The 25,738-nt window shown below is 35.8% G+C and overlaps 1 protein-coding gene across 2 annotated transcripts in view; it reads right to left on the reverse strand.

Annotated features, from left to right (window-relative positions):
- Positions 1 to 5,903: 5,903 nt before the first annotated feature.
- Positions 5,904 to 25,738, reverse strand: part of LOC129265117 (DNA helicase MCM8-like) — a 51,934-nt gene continuing 32,099 nt past the window's right edge. For both annotated transcript variants that reach the window (XM_064101710.1, XM_064101709.1), the window contains 14 exons: positions 22,307 to 22,475; positions 21,890 to 21,958; positions 19,818 to 20,013; positions 18,752 to 18,845; positions 17,693 to 17,761; positions 16,941 to 17,091; positions 16,387 to 16,451; positions 15,919 to 16,049; positions 14,318 to 14,437; positions 12,664 to 12,895; positions 11,750 to 11,919; positions 9,533 to 9,617; positions 7,750 to 7,839; positions 5,904 to 7,346 (listed from right to left, as the gene is read on the reverse strand). In XM_064101710.1, coding sequence (XP_063957780.1) covers positions 7,233 to 7,346; positions 7,750 to 7,839; positions 9,533 to 9,617; positions 11,750 to 11,919; positions 12,664 to 12,895; positions 14,318 to 14,437; positions 15,919 to 16,049; positions 16,387 to 16,451; positions 16,941 to 17,091; positions 17,693 to 17,761; positions 18,752 to 18,845; positions 19,818 to 20,013; positions 21,890 to 21,958; positions 22,307 to 22,475 — 1,755 coding nt within the window. In that variant the 3' untranslated portion in view covers positions 5,904 to 7,232. The remainder of the gene's footprint in view (positions 7,347 to 7,749; positions 7,840 to 9,532; positions 9,618 to 11,749; positions 11,920 to 12,663; positions 12,896 to 14,317; positions 14,438 to 15,918; positions 16,050 to 16,386; positions 16,452 to 16,940; positions 17,092 to 17,692; positions 17,762 to 18,751; positions 18,846 to 19,817; positions 20,014 to 21,889; positions 21,959 to 22,306; positions 22,476 to 25,738) is intronic.

Here is a 25,738-nt window from a genome sequence, read left to right on the forward strand (position 1 = left end):
GCACTACAATGTATGAGTTGCAGGGGCCATGGGCGGAAATCTGTCCCCAAAGGTAGGGGGGACCACTCACACCAGGGGCTGGAAACTTTGATAAGTTAAAAAAAAAAAGTTTTCACCCAAAATGTGATTGTGAGGTCATTTAGTCCAAAATACATATTATTTCGATTGTGAATTATGCATTTTTCTCCACCATAAAAGATTGTAGGGGGACATTTGATATTGTGTCCCCCCCTACTATTTTTGGTAGGGCCGCATCCCCCCTGGGATTTCCGCCCATGATAATGGCTATCTGTTACCAAGTCATCACATTTCAGTTGATGATGGACAAAAATAATACATGTAATTGCTTTTGACGCTTATCCAATTTTATCATGCATGTCTCTTTTTTCCTTAGGTGTCTACTCTTTGTATGTTGTGTGCCAGTTGCTACAAACAAAGTGATTTACTGAAGATTGAACCACAGATATTACACACTTTGGAATACAGTCTCCTTTTCCCCACCGCTATTGATTTTCTGCCTCTTTTTTTCACCCTTGCTGATATTGAGGATGAGACGGTAATCTCATGGCATCTTTTAAACATTGAATTTTTTCTTTTGGCTGCACTGGACTCATTGACTGTTCATTGCTCTTTTTTTTCCATTTCATTGTGGTTTTTTTCTTTATCATATATATAAAAAAGTTCAGTATTGAGCAGGTACTAATGAGAAAAAGGGAATACTAAATTAATGAACATTAATGTAGAATTAATCAAGCTTGTAAAATAGTTGGTTTCATCATTTCTTCCATATAAAGGAAATAAAATATGGATTCCTACTTGCCCATTATAGTTGAACATAATTGAAATTAATTGCTTTGTAAGTTCTGGTAATTGTTGATATATATAGTTTGTCTTTTCTTCTTTTCTTGTTGATCTAAAGCTGGTCTTCATGTGTAACTACCAGTGGATCTTACCCTACCATTGCTCCATTCCATGGACTCCCACCCATCGATTTGGGCTGCTGCTGCCATCTTTTTATCCCTCACAATTCGAAGATTCCATCACCTATCTAACAATGAGCAGAATAATCAATTCAGAGTGAATAATTGTGGAGAGACTGTATGGAGTTTCCACCTGCAGACAGTATATTTTCACATTCTCAATAATAAAGTTTAGGTTAGTGTAAATATTTCTAAATATACATTTTTTGTGTGAAATTTAGCTTCTACTAAGTTAAATATCATTCAGTGAACTTCACTCATATTACAACATTTTGAGAATCATGTGAATTCTCTTATGTATTTTTTTTTCTTTGTTGGCGATGTCATCTTTCTAATGTTCACCAATCATTCTTTTTTTTTCATGAGTTAGTGGCACTTTCATCAAAGTAATCACTTATTTGTTTTTGTTTTGTTCACAATTTAAATTCAGTAGAATAGTTTACATAGAGCATTATCCAATTATTCTGTTCATGTTTTGTTTTCAGTAGATTAGTTTATGTTGCCAATAAATATTCTTGTACAAGAAAATTTCATTGTTTGTATTTTTATTCTTCAGAAAGAATACAATTATAAGCACCTATGGCCATACTTTGACTGGTATGTCCATTTTAAGCCCATCTGGCATGAAGGGCTAGATGAGCTCTCCCCATGGCGTGGTATCAACATGATTCTTCATTTCATGTCCGATTTCCATTCTGTTAATTCAACTGTTCAAAACATTGGAGAGGATGAAAAGTAAAGTTTATATATCTTATACACTTAGCCTTTAATCTTTAATCAAAATTATAGATTGAAGACCGACCCAAGATATGCATGTACCATTAATTGAGGATTTGAGGGTAGAAATCCCCAAAATGAAACTATTAAAGGCACCAAAACAGGAAAAAGAGGGAAAAGGGATGAGAAAAGAAAGAGCATCAAAAGAGCTATTGGTTGTGTGAGATTAGTAAATGATCACCTCACCTATCAAACTTCCCTCGTGCCATCACTGACCAAAGCCACTATTTCTAACCCCCCCCCCTCCAAATGATTTGATGAATGGTGCAATATACATGTATCTATCATTTTGAATAAATTAAAAAATGATAAAGGAATGCCTGAATGTTATGTCCCAAAACAAAAATGAAACTGATATAATCATGTATCTTTTATCATAACTCGGATCTACAGCTTTTTATTATTCAAACTTCATGCATGAGGGAATAAGAAATAAGCGCTGAATTTAGAGAGGTCACCAAAAGATAATTTGATGGGCGATATCTAAATTTCAATTTCCTGAACAGTTCAATTTATGCCATTTAATTTGACACATCAATAAAGAGAATGAATGGGCAATAGCAAAGTTTATTTTATTTGAAAACTAGAAATTTGACGCGTCAAAAGGACACAGATGCCCCCGCTTAACGCGATCATAAATTCATTCAATATGATTGAAATTAATATCGTGCAGAAACCAATATGCATAATTATAATGAAACAAGCCTCTGGCAGTCTCGCCTGCATTACGCAATTTAATATAGCAGCAGTGCTAACTTTGAAAACTACTATAAAATAATTATTCACAAAAAGATCATTCATATAATGACATAATACCACGTTCATTGACCATAAATGACATTTGAACGGAGACTTAAGACTGTCAACTACACCCATGTCCACATTTCATTCACTCTATGCATAAACTTTCAAAGTTATGATGGCACTTCAACAATTACCCCAACATGGCCTAAGTTTATTGACCTTAACTGACCTTTGACTTGGTTTTGTGACCTGAAACTCACAGGGGATGTTCAGTGATGCTTGATTACTCTTATATCCCAAGTTTTATGAACTAGATCCATAAACTTCAGAGTTAGGATGGTAATTCAACAAATACCCCCAACACGGCCAAAGTTCATTGACCTTTAATGACCTTTGACCATGGTCATGTGACCTGAAACTCGTACAGGATGTTCAGTGATACTTGATTACTCTTATGTCCAAGTTTTATGAACTAGATCCATAAACTTTCAGAGTTAGGATGGTAATTTAACATATACCCCCAACACGGCCAAAGTTCATTGACCTTAAATGACCATTGACCATGGTCATGTGACCTGAAACTCGCACAGGATATTCAGTGGTACTTGATTAACCTAATTTCCAAGTTTCATGAACTAAATCCATAAATTTTCAAAGTTATGATGGTAATTCAACAAATACCCCCAACTTGGCCAAAGTTCATTGACCCTAAATGACCTTTGACCTTGGTCATGTGACCTGAAACTCAGGCAGGATGTTCACTAATACTTGATTAACCTTATGTCCAAGTTTCATGGACTAGATCCATAAATTTTCAAAGTTATGATAGTAATTCAACAAATACCCCCAACTTGACCAAAGTTCATTGACCCTAAATGACATTTGACCTTGGTCACGTGACCTGAAACTCGAGCAGGATGTTCACTTATACTTGATTAACCTTATGCCCAAGTTTCATAAACTAGGTCCATATACTTTCTAAGTTATGATGTCATTTCAAAAACTTAACCTTCGGTTAAGATTTTGAAAATAATTTCCCCAACATGGTCTAAGTTCATTGACCCTAAATGACCTTTGACCTTGGTCATGCGACCTGAAACTCAGGCAGGATGTTCAGTAATACTTGATTAACCTTATGTCTAAGTTTCATGAACTAGGTCCATATACTTTCTAAGTTATGATGTCATTTCAAAAACTTAACCTTAGGTTAAGATTTGATGTTTACGCCGCCGTCGCCGTCGGAAAAGCGGCGCCTATAGAGACAAAAATTATACCTTTTCGCATATATAATGAGCTGTGGACTCCGAATTGGAACTTAGCCTGTATTTTGGTGTCATCTACCTACACACCAATTTTTAAAATCCATTAAATATTTTTCGAGTTATTGCGCGGAAACCAACTCGCATATTTAATGAGCTGTGACCTTTGACCTGCGGACTCCAAATTTGAACTTAGCCGGTATTTTGGTGTCATCTACCTACACACCAATTTTTAAAATCCATTTAATATTTTTCGAGTTATTGCACAGAAACCAAGTGGGGGGACGGACGGAAGGACAGGAGCAACGCTTAAATGCCTTCCTCTGCAGGGGTATAAAAATGCTTGTATTCCATAATTTTACAAATCCAAGAAGCATTAATTACAGGATAGTCTGTAACAACAGCAAACCGAGATAAAATTTTCATTGTGACATGTCCTTTTGGGGGTAATTACCAAAACTTAAAATAAGCTTCACCACTGTTTTTGTTTATGATAAATCATGTCTTCTATCAGTGGCAACTATATGAAATACATTTGTTTCATGAAATTTATGAATGCAAATTGTATTTCAAATAATCATAATTTTGCAATATTTTTTCTTGAGGTGTCATCCTAAAAGGAAAAAAATGATTAATGTTATTTTCTTTTAAATTCAGATACTGCTGGCCAACTTTTGGTAGCCTCTTTCAAATTGTTTCCTTACTCATTTGAAGTGTTTCATATCATATTGAAGTTGCCTAAAGTGGAAGAGGATATAAGCTTTCCAAGTATGAAATAAGTTTTATTGTAATTAAGTTATGATAAGCAAACAAGTATAAATTGATTTTCTCATTTTTTACCGGAGGGGGGGGGGGGGGACACTATACAGTGCGTATCAAAAAAAAGTTTACACTTTGAAAAAGCCCTGGGAATTAAAAAATATACAACATGTGGGTAATTTTTTCACATATAATCTTGGGTTTGGGTCTCATCTATCAAATGAAAGTAAAAGTTTTGACAGAATGTTACACTTGAGTGAGCACCGTCCATTTTTGTAAAGCTCGCAGAAATCTGTTTGTGCAGAAATGCTCGTTTTCACGCTGTGTCAAGGGGAACGGGCGAAATCAAACTTACCCTGCGAAACATTTTTCATACATTTCCCTTGCACTTTTAGTCAATTTAGATAAAATGGATACATTAAAGCATTTTGTAACAATTTTGCCACCCAAATTGAGATTTCAACACTTGGTAAGCACAACCTTTACCCTTTTTGTGCCAGCTGGATCTGAGGACATAAACTGCATCTGAACAAAAGTATACATCAGACATTTCCAGCATTTTTTCACTAAGTTTTTATCATTTAAAGTGGGTTTACATTCCATTTTTCATATAATACTTGTTTCTCCACACTTTTCCCAAGCTTGACAATGATTAACAAAATGAAAATCAAGCCTAAGCCATTTCATGTAAATCACAGCTCAGTCAAAGCAAATATCGTCTTGATGGCCTCGGATTGTGGGGGAGTGGGGTGGGGCGCAATGCACTCTTTGAAGTGTTTTGGGCAAGGAAACAAGTTAAAAAAGGTAAAAGATATCTTCAAATAAATTTTACTAGCTAAATTCCATGTGTTCTTCATGATTAAGGTCTACTTTTATTCGCATAACTATACCAAAGTTCTGCGCAAATCATTTTTCACTTACTTTTCAAAAGTAAGTGGTGCTCACTCAAGCGGAAATATTTTTCGATAGTTATATCTTCATATGCTTAAATGGATCTGTACCAATGTTAAAATGTGGAAAAATCTTCAGGATATTACAAATGTATAATTTTACAGGATTTTTTCAAAGTGTAAACTTTTTTTTGATATGCACTGTATATATTCATAGAACGCTATTGAACTGCATACCAATAATTGAATTAGTGAAATTATCTTAATCTCTGGATTGAGCATAAAAGTAAAATTGTCGATATCTTAGTGAAAAAGTAATTCTTGCATTATTGCATCCCATAAGTATGTGCATTGTAGATGACAATGTACAGGTGTAAGTCTATTTATGGGCTATTCATTATATATCAAGTTTGACAAAAATTTTAGGAATTTATTAAAATCCATATCAGTTCAACCAAAACATTTCAAAATGACTGACAACAGGAATGGAACCATTATTGAAATTTAGAATTTATTAAAAACTGGTACACATATGGTCAAATATTTTCATAAATAGCTTTTGTCTTATTTACAAATACTGTCTTTTGAGTTGATTTGACTAAAAGACAAAAATGCTGACATCCTGATAACCCTGCACTTTTGAGGTTGAGATTGAATAATACAGGCATTTACAACAAAATGTACAAACGTATGTTGACAACTTTTTGAAGTGTGTGACATACACTGGCTTTTGGAACCCTTATCAAAACCATCAGACATAGTGCCTTCAGAGAATTCAACAAACTATTTGGTTCTAAAGCTTAGGTTTTAAATACAATTAAACCTGTTTCTGACCTCTACGTATGTTCATTCTTCTAAAACCTGCTGTAATAGCTTATACTGCTGTGGTTTACAGAGTGACTAACTTTTAAAGAAAGGGGGGGGGGGGCATTTCATGAAAGTTGTTAGCACAGACTACATTGTCAATGCTGACTATTAACAGTGAAATCCTTACTATTGATTGGCTGAGAAGCACCGGGCCTTTAGCTGTTACTACGGTAACTGTCGGACAAAGACATCTTGTTAGTGCTGACAACTATCATGAAACGGTCTCAAGGTCTCCTTACTACATGTATATTTGATATTAGTTTTCAAGGAACATGGATACTCTTCACTACTACCAGCATTGTATGAATCTGGTCAATTTGAAATTATCCTTCAACAATACACAACTTTGACATCTTAAAATGCACTTTCTTGAAGCAGGCCTATGTAGTCATCCTCCAGAAGACCAATTTTATGAATCCTTAAGCTCAAAGTACATTATTCCATCGGTTAACAGTTATACAGAAATGTTTAAGACTCACAGGTACTCTGTGAGTTTCTGGAGTTGGAAAACTTGATGATATATTCTTAGAAAGAGAAGAGCCAATCAAATATAGACAATGAGATCTACTCACAAGACATCAGGTTCACCTTTGGAAAAGGACAATCATACCCCTCAGAGCTTTTATGCAGAAGAACAGTAACCCCTCTCCCTACAATAGTCACTCAAAGGATTATCATGCCAAGCCAGCTCTACTTACAGCAGGGTGGTGCAGTCTTGTTTGAACATTCTCAGGAAGAGTACATCCAATAAATGAGTTCTTACTCACAAGACTCGTAGTTATATATCTTTGGAAATGAACAGTGTCTCTTGGAGTTTTCATTCTACAGACCAAAATTTGTCCTTTTTCAATGCTCTAGTCATTTAGAAAGCATTTTCTAAAGATACCACAGCTACAATGTTAATGCATGCTGATCTTTTCTGAATTACTTTGTTTGTTAATTTTTTGGGCGGATACTCAGAAAGAGGCTGTTTGGAGTTGGAAGACTCTTGGTCCTTTCTTGAGAAGATAGTTCTGATTGTTGAGGGATGCTATGAAACCATCAAAGTCAGGAACTTGGATGCTGGCTTCCTGTGATGAAAAGAGAGCAATCTTGACTATGGGAGATGATGAAATAGGATGATGCTGATGACAATGATAACCAATCACATCATTTGTATGAAACAATACAATTGATTTAACATTCAATATGTAGGCTTCTCTGATAAGATAATGGTCAACCATGTTTGTATTCTTGGTGTGTTCTCATTTCCTGGAGAAAAAGCCATATGTTTAACATCATATTGCACATTACTCCAAACTAGCCTCATTTTTCCTTCATGACATAACTAAAACAATATCCTTTCAAAAATATAAATCATGAATGATATCTATAACCAAAATTCTTAAACATAAAAAAATTATACAACTGATATAAGGGAACAATAGAATTGAATACCAGATAATACTTTTTTACTGATTAGAAATATTGTACCTTGGCAAGTTCTCTGAGATGTTGCATAGTGAAGATGTTGTTATAAGTCCTTTCTGCAACTCTGTTCAGAACAGCTACAAATCTCTTTGCCTGAATAAAGAAAGCGAAATAAAGATTGCCCAATAATAATATTAATCATATTAGGCATTTATATAGCGCCATCTATCTAGAAATATTCTATTCCGAGGCGCGTTGTTGTTATGATTATTACCCCGGCTTTAGCTCGAGCTGCCTTTCAGCGCTCTTGCATTCAAGGAATTAATCCTGCCGGTTACCCATTCACCTCACCTGGGTCGAGTGCAGCACAGTGTGGATGAATTTCTTGCTGAAGGAAATTACGCTATGGCTGGGATTCGAACCCACGGCCCTGTTTCAAAGTCAGAAGACTAATCCACTGGGCCACAATGCTCCACACAATACTACCGGTTTGTTTCTCCTAGTATTAATGATATAAGTTTAATATTTCATAATCTTAACCACCAAATACAAAATATCTTGGAAGAATATTAATTAGTTGTCCCAAATAATGGAATTTCTTTGGAATATCTTGCCATTCTGATAATTGCCATATATGGTTATGTCAAATCAATGTTTTTTTATTATTCATGAACAATTATGTTTTACATACAAATTTGATCTTAATCTTTCAGTATTTCTGTGTTGATCATAATAATTCAAACATACGCTGTGATTGTAATATCGTCTCGTTTTCAACGCAATATTGTCTGATCTGATCAAATGCTTCCAAACTTGATGGCAAATTTACCAATTGTAAAGAAATAGATGATAATGATACTATAATGACAAAACAAAAATATTTTATCTGAATTATTAGACTCTGTTTGATTATGGCATCTCAACAACCTATAAAACTAGCTTATTGATTAAACAAGTGGAACGCCTCTGGCAGTCTTGCCTGCATTACGTGATTCGATATAGCACCAGTGCTGACTTTGAAAACAGCTAATGAATAATTATTCACAAAAGAAAACACTCATATGATATCAAAATACTATGTCCATTTACCCAACATTACCTTTGACCATGACCATGTGACCTAAGACATGTGCAAAACATTCATTCATACTTGATTACCCTTTTGTCTATGTTCCATGAACTACATGTGCAGATCCATAACCTTTCTAAGTTATAATGCCAATTCAACAAATACCCCCAATATGGCCAAAGTTCAGTGACCCTAAATGACCTTTGATTTTGGTCATGTGACATGAAACATGCACAAGATATTTGGGGATACATAGTTACTCTTAATAAATTATGTTCCAAGTTTCATGAACTAGATCCATAAAATTTCAAAGTTATGACAATTCAACAAATACCCCAAACATGGTCAAAGTTTGTTGACCTTAAGTGACCTTTGACCTTGGTCATGTGACCTGAATTTCAGGCAAGATCTTCAGTGATACATTATCACCCTTATCTTCAAGTTCCATGAACTAGGTCCATATACTTTCAAAGTTATGATGACATTTCAAAAACTTAATCTTGGTAAATATTTCGATATTGATTCCCCCAACATGGTCTAAGTTCATTGACCCTAACTGACCTTTGACCTTGGTCATGTGACCTGAAAGTTGGGCAGGATATTCAGTAATACTTGATTACATTTTTGTCAAAGTTTCATGAACTAGGTCCATACACTTTTTAAGTTATGAAGACATTTCAAAAACTTAATCGTGGTTAAGATTTCAATGTTGACGCTGCCGCCGTCAGAAAGGCGGCGTCTTAAGTCTCGCATGCATGTGAGACAAAAATTACTTACTAGAGATTTACTGCTCATTCCTGATCCATGCTGAGATCTCTGGAAGTCTAGAAAGCCAAATTGATCTGAGTAGGTATCTATCATACTGTTAAGATGAGAAAAAAATATCAATCAAACAACATTATGTACAGAGAAATGTACAGAATCAAGTCAGGCAGTCTAACTTAAGTAATGGAAGTTCACGACTTCGACCTTAAGACATGATGTTGTGTCTTCTCTGTTTGTAAAGTAATGTAGTATCAAAGAGCTGGAATATTTTTTTTTAATTTGTTTAAACAAAATACAATTCTTATCTGCTGCAATGGGTATGTTTTGGTTAAACTAGATGCATTTTCATCCACACAAAGTAAAAAATTTATGCCTCCTGTATTACCAGATCAAGAATATATATTACATACTCAATATCTTAAATTTTAATAAGCCAATTCGTAGTGTCATTCTGCACATGATCAGGAAAAGGTCATTTGCACTAAAGTGACATGGCAATTTAATATTCAATGACATAAGTACCAACTTTGATGTCTTGATTTTTCATACATTATTTTGAATTGTGTTTTTCACTAGATCCACAAAGAACAATGAGACCACTAGTGACTAGTATTTAATAGATGACCAAGTACATTGTTATAACGACATGTTAATGCATTCAAGGCAGAAATGCAACAAATACCTTTAGAGGATGTTCAGTAATACTTCATTACCCTTATGGACAAGTTTCATGAACTAGGTCCATATACTTTCGAAGTTGTGTTGACATTTCAAAATTTAACCTTAGGTTAAGATTTTGATGTTGATTCCCTCAACATGGTCTAAGTTCATTGACCCTAAATGACCTTTGACCTTGGTCATGTGACCTGAAACCCAGGCAGGATTTTAAGAAGTACTTGATTAACCTTATGATTAAGTTTCATGAACTAGGTCCATATGCTTTCAAAGTTATGCTGTCATTTCAAAAACTTAACCTTTGGTTAAGATTTGATGTTGATGCCGCCGCCATCGGAAAAGCGGAGCCTACGGTCTCACTCTGCTATGCAGGTGAGACAAAAATATATCATGAAATCAGGGTATGTACCACAGTGGGCTGCTCTGACCTCCTTTCATATATCCTGCATTAAAGTGTGGAATAGTCATAGATATGAAAAATAGTAAAACTCTTTTCATGTTCAAAAGATTATCAAAAACTTACTTTCTTGACAGATTATGATTATTTTCCTTCATATGTATTTTAGTACTTTCTTGCATTTAAGTTGATGACCTACTCATCTATGTTTAGTATGTGCATGTGTGGGTGGATGAGGTTGTGGATGTGCTTTTAAAGGGGTCCTAAAACCAATTCGTCTGCTATGCTATAATCTAATTGATGTGTGTTTATGTACTAATTTGTATTGTATGTATATCTATTTTGATTATGATGTGATGTTTTTGGTTTTCAATAAATACACTTGAATAACTTGAAAAAACTTGAAAGTAACTGAGAGTAATCCTCAAAGAACATCTTATACACAAGAGACAACCCTCCAGTTCTTTGCAAGGGGAGTTGTCCTAGAAGCAGTCAAAGAATTTCTTCCTACCGGGTACCCATTCACCTGACCTGGGTTGAGTGCAGCACAATGTGGGTAAATTTCTTGCTGAAGGAAAACACTCCATGGCTGGGAATCGAACCCATGTCACCCACGAGAGTCCTAACCACTCCACTAGACCACGATGCCCCCACACAACTACTACTACTGTATACTACTGCCAATATACGAATAATTGAGTCAATCCTATATTTCCTGAACTCCATCAGTTCTACTACATCTTCAGCATCTGATTGTGTAGCCTGTAGTATTGTTTTTTTTTTTCCTAAAACTACTACTACTACTACTACTTCTACTACTACTACTACTACTACTACTACTACTACTACTACTACTACTACTACTACTACTACTACTACTACTACTACTACTACTACTACTACTACTACTACTACTACTACTACTACTACTACTACTACTACTACTACTACTACTACTACCACTACCACTACCACTACCACTACCACTACCACTACTACTACTACTACTACTACTACTACTGCTACTGCTACTGCTACTGCTACTGCTACTGCTACTGCTACTACTACTACTACTACTACTACTATTACTACTATTACTACTTCTCCTACTACAACTACTGCTAATGTACAAATAATTTGATTCAATCCTATCTTACCTGAACTTCATAAGTTCAACTACATCCTCAGCATCAGATTGAGTAGCCTGTTCTCTTAACTCTAACCTAGCCCTTGCTTCAGTCAAACGGATCAATGATTCTAGCTGTCTGGTGGTGATTGGTGTGCTGTCTAAACCCTGATGCTGGCGACGAAGCTCAAGGTAAAAACTCTACTCACAGAAAGAGAGACGGTGGTGGAAAATAGGTTATAATCTCTCTTGTTCCTTACACCACATTGGGTTAGGAATATATTATTCTTACTGTACTTGAGAAATGCTGCCTCATCTCTTGTGTTAATGATTGCAATTAATGTCGGTAATTTGTTTCCTGGGATGAGAAATATCATGAAAAGTCTATCCAGCTGATGTGGGATTCTTCTTTTCTTCTCCAATTTCATCAATAATTTGATTTAATATAATTTTCTCCCAAGATCAATACGAACAAAAGTGTACATTTTCAGAGCTATAAAGCCTTTATGATATTAAAGAAAAGGTAAACAAAACAAAGACAGCATTCTTACCAACAAATAAGTCATTCCTCACAGGACAATAAGAAATGCACCAGTAACAATGCATACTTCTTATCCAAAATCATAACATTCTTGAAAATTGATACAATCTTATGTCATTTTTATTGTTTCATCGCATTTCCCATAATTCTCAGGACATCATCAAATTCGAATTGTTATCTAAATTCAGTGCATATGGCTTTACTTACATTGATTACAATTTATATGCTAGAATAAGTCAATATTCATGATCTACTTCTATTGCAACTGTATTACTCATTATTTTACCATGTATTGAAAAATATTGTTTGGTTATTTACTTACAATAAATGGACTATTGGAGGACAATTTACAAACAATGCAGTCATTATTTATATTTATCTTGTGTCAGTGGTGGATCTCTTACCTGTAAGACAGTAGCAGCTTCTGGAGTGAGTTTGGGGTAGACATACTTCCTAGCATAGGCAATGTACTTCCTGAGTAGTTGGGGTGGGATAGGATCAAAGGCTTCACCTCGTCCTACCTTGAGTCTCTCAGAGAGAGGCCTTTCAGATTCCCATAATCGTTTTGCTTCCTCATCCTCAGCTGTTGTGATAGACCCAGAGGGATGCCTCATCACACGTACACCACTCATTGCTCTGAAATAGAATGGGCAAGATAAAGTTACTTTACAGTATAAGTCGGTTCTTAATCCCTTTGATACCACCATTTATAGGGTCATTCGTCAAAAGTAACTTTCCAGGAGTGAAAGTTATCTATTTCCATGAAGAGAGAGAAAAAGAGTAAGCACCATAGTATTGACATGAAAATTATCAAACTGATCAAAGTTTACACAAAACACTCAAAGTTGAAGTTTATAGAGAATAAATATGGTCGATTCTTTTTTTAAATTCTGGAGCTCAGTAACCAGTTATTTGGACGCCCCCTCTGAGATGCCCAAAAAGACGTACCAAAAAAAATTTCCCCAAATTCGTAAAATCAGGATATGGAAATGCGGCGGTAATGAATTTACTTCTGGGATCGCTGGCTTTTGGCTTTCGTGTGCACGTGCGTGTATTACATACGGCACCGGGAAATGCATGCAAAGCTCTACGATATCATAAAAATTACTGAGTCGAATCCAGAGATGAGTCTAGAATTAGAATTAGATTCGAAATCGAAGACTTTGAAGAAGTTAATGAGGAAGAAAGTCTAAGCTCAATTGCTAGTATCAGCGGAACAGAAACTGACATCGATTACGGTTAATTGGGAGAGTACAATGTAGAAGATGAGGCAAAGTCTGATGCCCCTCAAACAGCTCAGCAGCAGGAAGTGATAACAAAAATATTAGAAAATAAAGTTGTTGACATTTTTATCTGTAAATCTGAACTTGGGATGGCTCATAATCCTCAACATGAAAATGTCCACTACACAAAACGATGCTCTTGTAAAGCTTTGCGTCCTTTGTCTTCTACATGCTCTCTAGATTACTCCAATATATAAACCAATTATTTTAGTGATCTCTAATAAAGTTAAACTTTAATCACTCAAACACTTGGGCAGGATTTATTATCCAATTTACAGTTGGGGATCTATTCATTGTCTTAATTTATAATGTATAAGGAAGAGAATCTTTGATAAGAGCTGATTTTGAAATTAATTCTCTTCTCTAATTGATCATTAAATGTGAGGTCAAAAGTTTTTTTCCAGAAATCACAGAATGACTTAAAGGTGAAATGCAGTCTATTGTTCACTTAACATATCTAGCAGCATTCCTATATTAATAACCAACAAAACAATAATTATGCCAAATCTGGTAACCATGTCATCTTTGGTAACTTACATGATAACACCAATCAAAATTAAAGTTTCCATGAAAATAAGTTATCAACAATGAAACATATATGCAATGTGGTCCTTGAAATTAGACAATTTTTTCTTTTCAAAATGAAATTATATCTTATAATGTAGTGATCCACTCTCAACTATACTAAACAATAAACACAGGAATCAACAAGGAAGTCACAAGAGTGGATTCCTCTACCATTTCTATTCTCACTGAATGTTAATCATTACCCTACCTTTGCTTGCCAGCATGAATCGCCATCACATGTTCAGAGAGTAAAGAATCCATCTCCTCATCAGGTTTGTCAAGTAAGATGAACACTAGATCAAACCGAGACAACAAAGGGCCACTCATTCTAAAAAAAAAAAATTATAAATAATAATATTGAATCTCTTTTTTCTTATCCAGGTAAGAATGACACTTTGCATTCAAAGCCAGTCATCTAAGTATGTAATTGAAATACGGGAAATGACCAATAAGAGAATTAGTGTTACTCTTAAATACACATGTTTACATCAAACTACACCTTACATTCATAAGCACTAGTAGTGGTGACATCCTGTCTTACAAGAAACTGATTGCCTGCCTAATTACCAAATCTTATTGATCAAAATGTTCTATACTAAAATGACAAGTCTACACTGTATGTTTTAACATTTTAAAGGAGAATGAAACCTTTGGAACAAGAAAGCTTGTGTGAAAACAGAAAAATCAAAGAAACAGATCAACGAAAGTTTGAGAAAAATCGGACAAATAATGAGAAAGTTATGAGCATTTGAATATTGCGATCACTAATGCTATGGAGATCCTTATATTGGCAATGAGACAAATATGTGTGATGTCACTTGTGAACAACTCTCCCCATTACTTAAGTATATATTTCACCTAAACTGCCTCTTTTATCACATCTATCAGGAGATCATGTATTCTTTTTATAGAGGGCATGTAATACAGATTTTTAAAGAATACATCATGGATAAAGAGTTTGTATCACCATAAGAAAAAGCAAAAAGAGAAATTTTGGGGATATTTTATAGTCCATCAAAGGGAAAGTTGTTCACATGTGACATCACACATCCTTGTCGCATTGTCAATGGGAGGATCTCCATAGCATTAGTGATTGCAATATTCAAATGCTCATAACTTTCTCATAATTTGTCCCATTTTCTCAAACTTTCTTTGTTCTTATTCTTTGATTTTTCTGTTTCGAGAGAAGCCTACTTGTTCCAAAGGTTTCATTCCCCTTTAAACATATATAATACTGCTAGACTTCGACTGTTGGCGGTGAGACCCTTTTCAAATTTTACTGTTTTGGAGCCAGAGATTCGCCATTGTCATCTTGCAGTCATGGCAACGCGTCTTTAGATGCATCTTGTACAGTGCACTTCATCCATCTTCAGATCATTGCTTTCTTTGAAAGGTGAGTTTCACAATCCGTATGCCCATGAACAGACATGTTTTTCACGACTGTTTCAGAAACGGATTTTGAATTCTCTTTTTTTGTCACATCATGGGCACTGACGAAGAGTGTGAATTTACCTTTCATTTTTGAGAGCTATGCTCCTTTTAAAATCTACGATTTTATTTCCACGGCATTTACTAAACCATTTATGATGATATATATGCCTACATCCTACAAAAGGGCGAAGTCAATGAATGAGTTTATTCTGTCATATATAGATGTAAAGACGAATGTAGAGGGCGTTAAGGCGCATTACGAACAACGAAAGACAAAAAAATTCGCCTTAAACACAGATGTAGAGAAATATATGTAATCATAGTTCATATCAACATTTCTCATTCTAAATTGTATTAGATGTAAATGCCAGGACTTACTTGAGATTTTCAGAGACAGTCTTAGCTTTGTTATAGTGACCTCCCACAGGGTTAGCAGCTGCTAGGATTGAGGTCCTGGCAGGAAGACTACACACCACACCAGCCTTGGCTAAACTGATGCTTTGCTGTTCCTATTTAAACAGAACGTTGAAAAGAAGACTCATGGACACAAATGTTTGTGTGTTTCAATGAGTTTAACTGACTGGACAAAAATAAAACCTTGAAAAGATTGAGTGAATAAAAAATATATATTCTAATCAGGACAAGAACCATAAACATCCATCCACATCTCTATTAATCTATCAATATGTAGCTTACTTCACTTCAAAGTCTAGCTATTTAATATGTCAAAACTGGATGCTATTCACTTTCATGTGGGAGTTATATCATATAAGAAAGTCTCACTGGAATAGCATTAAATCTTGATTTTGAGAAAACGTTTTAAAAAGTGTGTATTGTTACACTTACCATGGCTTCCAGAAGAGCTTGATGCTGAGAACCCATCTTATCGAACTCATCTATACAGCAACAACCTGAAATAATAAGATGTGGTATTGGTGTCCCTTACAATGTTATCTAATAGGTATTCAAAAATAAAAATTGAAGATATTAACTATTTACTAAAAAAAAGTATTTCTCTGCCATACATTAAATACATAGCATTCTTGATAATAGTATTCAGTAGATAATTTCCATAATGAAATTGAAAGTTTCAATCAGGAGGTGGGTAGAAAAAACTCTTAGAACTAATGAGGGATAACATTCCTACTTCTGTTCATTTCACACATTTTGTATTGAACTCAAATAACAATTACAGAGGCTCTTTTGGATATTTTTTTTCAAATTAGGGAAAAATGCCATATGCCCCAGGTATCCCCCTCCTGTTTTTCATAACTATAGTTTATGGTTAAATCTATTCCAAAATAAGTCATACAGGCAGTCCTATCTGATTATTATACAGGTCATCTATATTTCAAACTCTTATGAATACATGCACACTGGGGGGGGGGGTGGTAACCCACCTTGGTCACCCAGGACTAATGCTCCAGCCTCTAATGAGTAATCTCCTGTAGAGCCATCCTTGGTCAGAGTCACAGTCAAACCTGAGGTAGTTGTTGTGTTGCCACAGACGTACACCCCTCTAGGAGCAATGTTAGAAGCAGCCTGCAACATCTGAAAGGAAACATCTCTCAAATTGTTTAATGAGCAAAAGAATACAATGTCCTTTAACTATGCAAGAAAACTTGGACTGTTTTACAGTCTTTTTATACCAAGTTGCCATTCTGAAAAAAAGTTATTTAAGATTGGAATGTAAGGGGAAAAATTTAGGATTTTGTGTTCCTGTGTTGATTGCATCCCCTTGTGTACAATTAACAAGCCAGATATTTTGAAGAATTTTCAACATCAATTAAATTTTTTGTTGAATCAGTTTTTTCTTGTTGCTTTTTCAGCACTCTAAATCGAAATAACAAGAACTATATCAAACCTTGTGTTACTGGTGAGTTGAATAAAAATAAAGCATCATGTCAATAAATTATGGGCCTTGACACATTTTCTCAGATGAGACTATAAGAGTGGTAAGTCGTTATCAGGTTTTAGAAAAATATAGTTTTTTTTTTAGAGGATCATGCAAGAAAAAATATAAGGAATCATAATGTATCACTTTTCTCAACAAACATCAATCATGTAGTTCATATGATGATTATCTTGGTTCTACACATACAAGTATACATGTTTATAAGTATGAAATGATAAAAAATAAAAAAAAACATACCTGACTCTTGCCGAGCCCTGGATCACCCACAACAAGAATATGAGGATCTCCTCGAACTGGGATTCGGTTCTGAGCCAAAATGAAAGTTAAATACATTAATACAAATCACATTTTCATCTACTCCGTAAAATTTTGGACAAATCTAAAGCTCAAAATATTACCATTATTCCAATGGTAATGAAAGCCCAGGCAACTACATGCATCATACAACAATACTTGATACTGATCAAATAAGCTGAGATACTTTATTAAGTTAACATTCAAGAATTTTTTAAAGTATATGTACTTAGACTTCAAGATGATGATGACGATGAAGATAATACTAATAATAATAATCATAATAGGTACTCTTATTTACCCTGGGTAGCCACTTCAACTGTTAGCTGATTTTCAAGTGGGCCCTACATAACAAATTATGTTATCATTACCCTTCTCCATTCTAATATGCCAAGTGCATGACAGGAAGGTAGAAGGTCCCATTTTCAAGTCTTTGGTATGACTCAGCTTGGGATCAAACCGACTACCTACCATTCATTAGGCAGGCTAACTACCACAGAGCCACCAAGGTACGTTACGGGATGAAGGCACACCATCAACCCATAATTCTAGGTCAATCCTTGAAGGTTGCTGAAGATTCTTAACTCATGAATCTTAAATGGAGGCCCCGTGTAGAGGAGAGTCACCACCTTTGCACGTTAAGCACCCACTGCACTATTCATATAAGAGTAGGGGGAAAAGCCGGTGTAGTGGTCCACCTGCACTCCCCCCAATCAGTTATATCAGGAGGAGAGACCTGCGGGTCATAGTGATTCAGTTTGCTTTTCGCTTCCCAGGCAAAGGTGACACCAAACAAATAATAATAATAATAATAATGAGCTTGAGTGAGGAGTCATGGAAGCTCAAAGTGCTTGTTTTGCCAGTATTAATCTATACCTCTTTTGAATCTGTCTGGTATTGACTTGATAATTAAAAATGGATTCCAAGAAAAATTCTACGCTCAAGAATTAAATCAGAGAATCATGTATGGCGAATAGAAATATTTGTCATGGTATCACTCACCTTATCATTGGTGTACTTGTGTGTTCCACCTAACAATCCAAGAATAAGTCCTGCTTTCACTAATTCATGGCCATAGATACAAGGACACATAGATCTGATTGAAAAAAGATTGATTTTCATACAAATGGACACCGTGACAAATGTACTGATGATAGTGAATTTCAGCAGAATGAATTTATGATCACCGTTGAATCAAGAATATTTTGCCATTTGAGGGACTTTTCCTTCTTGAATTCTATAGTTACATATCCACAAGATATACCATACTTTTATGAGAGCACTAGTTACATGTATTAGAATGTATACATACAGCTACCTAGGTCCCATATGACAAAACAATGTGACTGATCCAATGTGAATGCAAGCCTTTTGACCAACCATGCTATCTGCCAATTCAATTCAATTCAATCATGGTTTATTTCGTATAAAAACAATACATGTTACACAGCCAGAAGGCTGAAGTTAGCATGTTTACAATAAAATGTTCACAAGTCATGGATAAAAGCAACAATTACAATTTAAACTTGTAATGTACATAGATAATAAATAATTTTTAAAGAGCAAGTGTACATAAAAATTCATTAAATATAATAAAATAGAATGGAAAAGAAACTATGTAAATACAGTATTAAAGTGATGAATATTAGACAATTAAAAATTCAAATATCAATTGGATTGAAAGCCAACAGTTGTGGTTCATTTGAAGTATGCCACTACCCACATATGACCTAATTGGCTTATGAAAAACTCATGAATCTCCTGATATGTCAAAACAACTATCACTCGTGGAAGTCTATTCTATTCATGGCAGTAGTCACATAACACAAGAATTAAATACAAATAGACTTATTGTAAACAAAATAATGCTGAATAAATGTTAACAATATGATAATGCGGAGCAAGTTCTCTATTCTATTTATGTTCACTATTTCTTTCACTATTGTCCATGTCCAATGTGGGCAGCTGAATATTTTAAGTGTGGATGGTATTTTCTAGCAGTCATACACCCCAAGAATCTTAGTAAGATAGGTCTATTTCAATAAAACATCAGTGAAGCAATGCTTACCCTACGATGAGTTTGAACAAGTTTTCTTGACTCTGTATCTCCTGTATAGCATAGAGTTCTTTGATACTGAAGTCTACTGCAGCACCACCTATCCCACCATTAGCATCTGTATTCTTCTTACCTTTCTTCAGATTGGATAATGAATTGGCATGGATGTACAGGAGGAACATACATTTATCCTTGTTACGTCCTTTCCCTTTCATAACAAATGGTAACAATTTTATGAACAAATGTAAATCACTTCATTCATTCATTTATTTGATTCAGTTCTGATCAACAAAAAAAATTGTACAAGTTCATGATATAGAATATCATTTCAAAACAGAACTTGCCAGGGCTCCAACATAAATGAACATTTTCTTTGAAGGAAGGTCTGATAACAATCCAAATATAACTAGCATGAGATATGAGAAATTGAATAGATAAGTTGTAAATGAAGAATATCTTATTATGTTTAACATTTCCATAGTTATTTTGAATTACTGGAAATGGAAAACACAACTGTAAACAACTCTTGCCCCTAGTAATTCTTTTTTTTTCTAGGAAGTAATAGCAACATGATTTTTAAGCCAATACAAGGCAAACGCCAAGCGTTGTCTCGCCTGCATATTGCAGTCATGAAGAGACTGCATGTCAAAACTACATGTATGCTATATGACTTAGATGGACCTCTGTTAAGAGTTTGGTGATCCCACCTCGAAGCTATAGAAAGTTATTGTGTGTACAACACAGCACAGTGCCAGTCATGGAAAGTTCATTGACCTTTGACCTTAATCAAATTCAACTCACATTCGAACTTGACCTGCACCTTCAAGAGATGGACCTCTTGTATGAATTTGGCAACCCTACCTTGAAGATATAAAAAGTTATTATGTGTACAACACAGCACAGTGCCAGTCATGGAAAGTTCATTGACCTTTGACCTTAATCAAATTCAACTCACATTTGAACTTGACCTGCACCTTCAAAAGATGGACCTCTTGTATGAATTTGGCAATCCTACCTCGAAGATATAGAAAGTTATTGTGTACAGCACAGCACAGTGCCAGTCATGGAAAGTTCATTGACCTTTGACCTTATTCAAATTCGGCTCACATTTGATCTTGACCTGCACCTTCAAGAGATGGACCTCTGTTATGAATTTGGCGATCTCACCTCGAAGCTATAGAAAGTTATTGTGTGTACAACACAGCACAGTGCCAGTCATGGAAAGTTCATTGACCTTTGACCTTATTCAAATTCAACTCACATTTGAACTTGACCTGCACCTTCAAGAGATGGACGTCTGTTATGAATTTGGCGATCTCACCTCGAAGCTATAGAAAGTTATTGTGTGTACAACACAGCACAGTGCCAGTCATGGAAAGTTCATTGACCTTTGACCTTATTCAAATTCGACTCATATTCGAACTTGACCTGTGCCTTCAGGAGATGGACCTCTGGTATGAATTTGGTGATCCCACCTCGAAGATATAGATAGTTATTATGTGTACAACACAGCACAGTGCCAGTCATGGAAATTTCATTGACCTTTGACCTTATTCAAATTCGACTCATATTCGAACTTGACCTGTGCCTTCAGGAGATGGATCTCTGGTATGAGTTTGGTGATCCCACCTCAAAGATATAGAAAGTTATTATGTGTACAACACAGCACAGTGCCAGTCATGGAAAGTTCATTGACCTTTGACCTTATTCAAATTCGACTCATATTCGAACTTGACCTGTGCCTTCAGGAGATGGACCTCTGGTATGAATTTGGTGATCCCACCTCGAAGATATAGATAGTTATTATGTGTACAATACAGCAGTGCCAGTCATGGAAAGTTCATTGACCTTTGACCTTATTCAAATTCAACTCATATTCGAACTTGACCTGTGCCTTCAGGAGATGGAGCTCTGGTATGAATTTGGTGATCCCACCTCGAAGCTATAGAAAGTTATTGGGTGTACAACACAATTGTTGAAGACGACGACGACGACGCCGACACCGGAAATAGTGATACCTATGTCTCGCTCCGCTACGCAGGCGAGACAAAAATGAAATATAAAAACTCAACATATTTCCTTACCTTCATCCACATTTGATACTTTGACTATCCCACTGACTGTAACTGTATCTCCCGGTACACAATTGTCCACTAGAAAAAAAAGTAAAGAAAGTGACATCTGTAATTGCCTAAACTTGCAACTATTTTGCAATAAAAGTCAAGCATTCCAATAAACCAATAATAGGCCTATTTACAAATCAAGTGACTACTATAATTACATATGTGCACTGGATTGCTCCATATTAGTAACATCTGCTTCTCAATGGAAACATGGAAATTAAACTTTGAAAAACTACTTTCAACTGCTGAAGGATGATCAAGTAGAATTCATAATTAGTTTTAGATTACCAACAGATATGATTTAAAGACACGTAGAAAGGCCAAACATGACGCACCATTCCAGATATAGTCTGTCATTTACACTAATATAATACCTACCAAGGTCATGCATGAGTTCACATTCTACTGTTCTTGGTATACGTCCTGCTTCTCTCTGCTCATCCATAACTATCTCTTGTAGCTTTATGGTTTGCCAATCAGCTGTCTCCGTCAGAGGTGATCTCTGCTTGGGTACAAAGGAGCGCCCTCTACATTCCGGGGCAAGGCACTATGCATAAAATGATATATACTGTTGAAAGCTTTAGCCAAAATAAATGTACATTCAAATGAAATGTATCACAACATTTACTACATAATAGTCAGGGGCCTTAGGCCCATAATTTGAAGTTTTGGGGACAGAGTTTACAAAAGCACCAAACTTTCCCTTTGTCACTATTAGGTCAATAGCCTCATTTTTTCCCACAGAACATGGTGTTGAAAATTGCATCTTCATTAAAAAATATGCTAATTTATGTAAATTAGCAGTAATTTACGCATGAAGCCATATGCCAATAGGAATTAATTAATAAAAGTAAATAAAGAGATACCAAACTTTAGGAAAGTCTCTTTCAGGTCAATAGCTTCAATTTTTCCAACAGAACATGGTGTTGAAAATTGCATTTTCATGCAAAAATATGCTAATTTATGTAAATTAGTAATTTATGCATGAAGCCATATGCCAATAGGAATTAATTAATAAAAGTAAATAAAGAGATACCAAACTTTAGGAAAGTCTCTTTCAGGTCAATAGCTTGAAATTTCCTTATCAAACATGATATTGAAAATTGTGTCTTCATGCAAAATATGTTAATTTATATAAATTAGCAGTTAATTTATGCATGAATAGTAAAAATTAGTAAAAAGGAATAAAAAGAAACCAAACTTAAAGAAAATCTCTATCAGATCGATAGCGTTAATTTTCCCTATCAAACGTGCTATTGAAAATCCCGTCTTCATGCAAAATATGCTAATTTATGTAAATTAGCAATTATTTCATATGTATAAATTAGTCCCATTCCAATGGATACTAACAGTGAAAAAAGGGGCCAAACTTTTGAAGTACCTCTATCAGCTCAAAAGCTTCAATTTTACCAGCAATATATTGACAGGAAAATTGAAACCTTGGAGACACCCCACACTAAAGGCTATGTATACATGGTATACGGAGACATATAGCCATGTACTATCAGTTAAAGTCTGATTTTCTCAATAGCTATAAAGTATATATGGATCACAGTTATACCTTGGTCACATTTGTTCTACGGCGGCCGTACGGCGAGTCGAAAACAGCCGTTTTAACATTTTTTTTGGTACCAGTTACATATAGGTGGTTTGAATAAAAATGAATAAAACGGCTGTTTTCGACTCGCCGTACGGCCGCCGTAGAACAAATGTGACCAAGGTATTAAGCAAATTTTCAGTCTTTGGGAAACCACATGGTGTCCAAACATCTCTTTCAAGTTGTGTAATAATCACATCATGGGCAATGTATACATAGGCATATTCTATAAATCTGTAAATTATTATCTCCTTTCGGTTAGAGACCTATCCTATATTGTAATTAATTTGTTGATATAATTCAAGCAGCAAGCAACGAGTCTGATCGAGACTATACTTCAACCAGGGTTAGACGAGAACCGAATTCTCCCTCTTAAAGTTGGACTGATTCTTCCCTAATATGGCCTGATTCGGATGAATTCGGTGGATGCGCAACCTATTCGGCTCTGATTCGGGGTGCTCACTGAATTAGAGACGATAAGGTCTGGAATATGTCCCGTATCAGAGTAGATTCCCAAAGAATTTACCTGAATCAATATTGACTGTCCTGCATAAAGCCGTATGCCAACCCGAACAGTGGCAACAATCGAGCCAAAGGTGGCAAGAATCAAGCCGAATTTAGCCCGAATCCTCCGATTATCACCAAATGACGACCTGAATAACGACCCCAATCGGAACAATTATGCCCGAATTTGCCAAGTGTGCCACCGAATTTCCAGAAAATACCCCATATTCTTTTGAAATGGGCTATAATTGACCGATTCGGCAGCTATTCGGATGCCATTTTTCTATTTTCTGGCCAATTCGTCTCACTCGTCTACATTCTTCTCTGTATTCGAGTAATGATTCGTACGATATTGGGAGGCAAGAGTCGGACCTTTACTCTACGACTGATACGAATACGTCTTAATCTTCCCAGAATACCCTAAAATGCCTCACAAAATCCAACCGAATTCCATCGGAATACATCCCGAATGTGGCCCGAATGAAATTTGTCATAGCCACATTCGGGTGTATTTTGGAGGTATTCGGCTGGTTTTGAACACTTTCATAACGAGCTGAATTCCTCCAAGAATGTTCCCTAATTCCTCCTGAATATTCCTGCATTTGGGAGGGGAGAACAGAGTGCTCCAGAATTCATCCTTATGTGTATTTGCAGCTGATTATAAGTAGGCAATCCGTTTCTGGACGACAAACCAGAAAAGGATGCAACTAAGGTAAACACTCTGCAAAACATTCAGAGGATAACCAAAGTACAGTCGCAAGAATACATCACGTCAGTCCTGGTTTAAGCTAGGATTACACCAAAACCAAATTCTCCCGAATAAATTTGGACTGATTCTGCCCGATTATGGCCTGATTCAGATGGATTAGGGGAGTTCCCCCAAATAGAGAAGAATGGGTCCGGAATATGTCCCGATTCAGCGCAGAATCGCCAAGAAGTGACCAAATCAATTTTGGCCATCCCCAAAAAGCAGACTGCCAACACGAATAGTGGCAAGAATCGACCCAAGCATGTCCAGAATCCAGCCGAATGTGACCCAATATCTCTGATTACAGCCGAAAGATGGCCTGAATGTTCGGGACAGTTATGTCCAGAATGATACAAATAGGTCAGAATCTGCCCAGAAAACTCCAAATGCCTCCCCTAATCTAACCGAATGTCACCCGAATAGATCCCAAATGTGGCCCGAATGAAATTTGTTGTGGTCATATTCGGGAGTATTCTGGGGGGTATTCGGCTGGTTTTGAACATTTAAAAATGAGCTGAATTCCTCAGCGAATGTTCCCGAATTTTCTCGCATTTACGAAGGCAAAACAGAATATTCCTGAAACCACCCGAATACGTATATGGATGTATTCGCAGCTGATTCGGTTCCGTTCTAACCCTAGCTTTAAACAAGGGTTACACCAAAGCCAAATTCTCCCGAACAAATTTGGACCAATTCTGCCCAAAATGGCCTGGATTCGGTACTTATTCATCTCCGATTCGGGGTGCTCCCGGAATCAATCGGAAGGATCCGGGACTATTCTGTTCTCCCTCCCCATATACGAAAACATTCAGGAACATTCGTGGAGGGATTCTGCTTGTCTTGAAATGTTTAAAACCAGCCGAATATCCTCCAAAATACTCCCAAATGTAGCCACGACAAATTTTTTTCGAGCCACATTCGGGATGTATTCGGATGGAATTCGGTTGAGTTTGGGGAGGCA

This window comes from Lytechinus pictus, chromosome 7 (genome assembly GCF_037042905.1).
Source record: "Lytechinus pictus isolate F3 Inbred chromosome 7, Lp3.0, whole genome shotgun sequence".
Taxonomy (NCBI): Eukaryota; Metazoa; Echinodermata; class Echinoidea; order Temnopleuroida; family Toxopneustidae; genus Lytechinus; species Lytechinus pictus.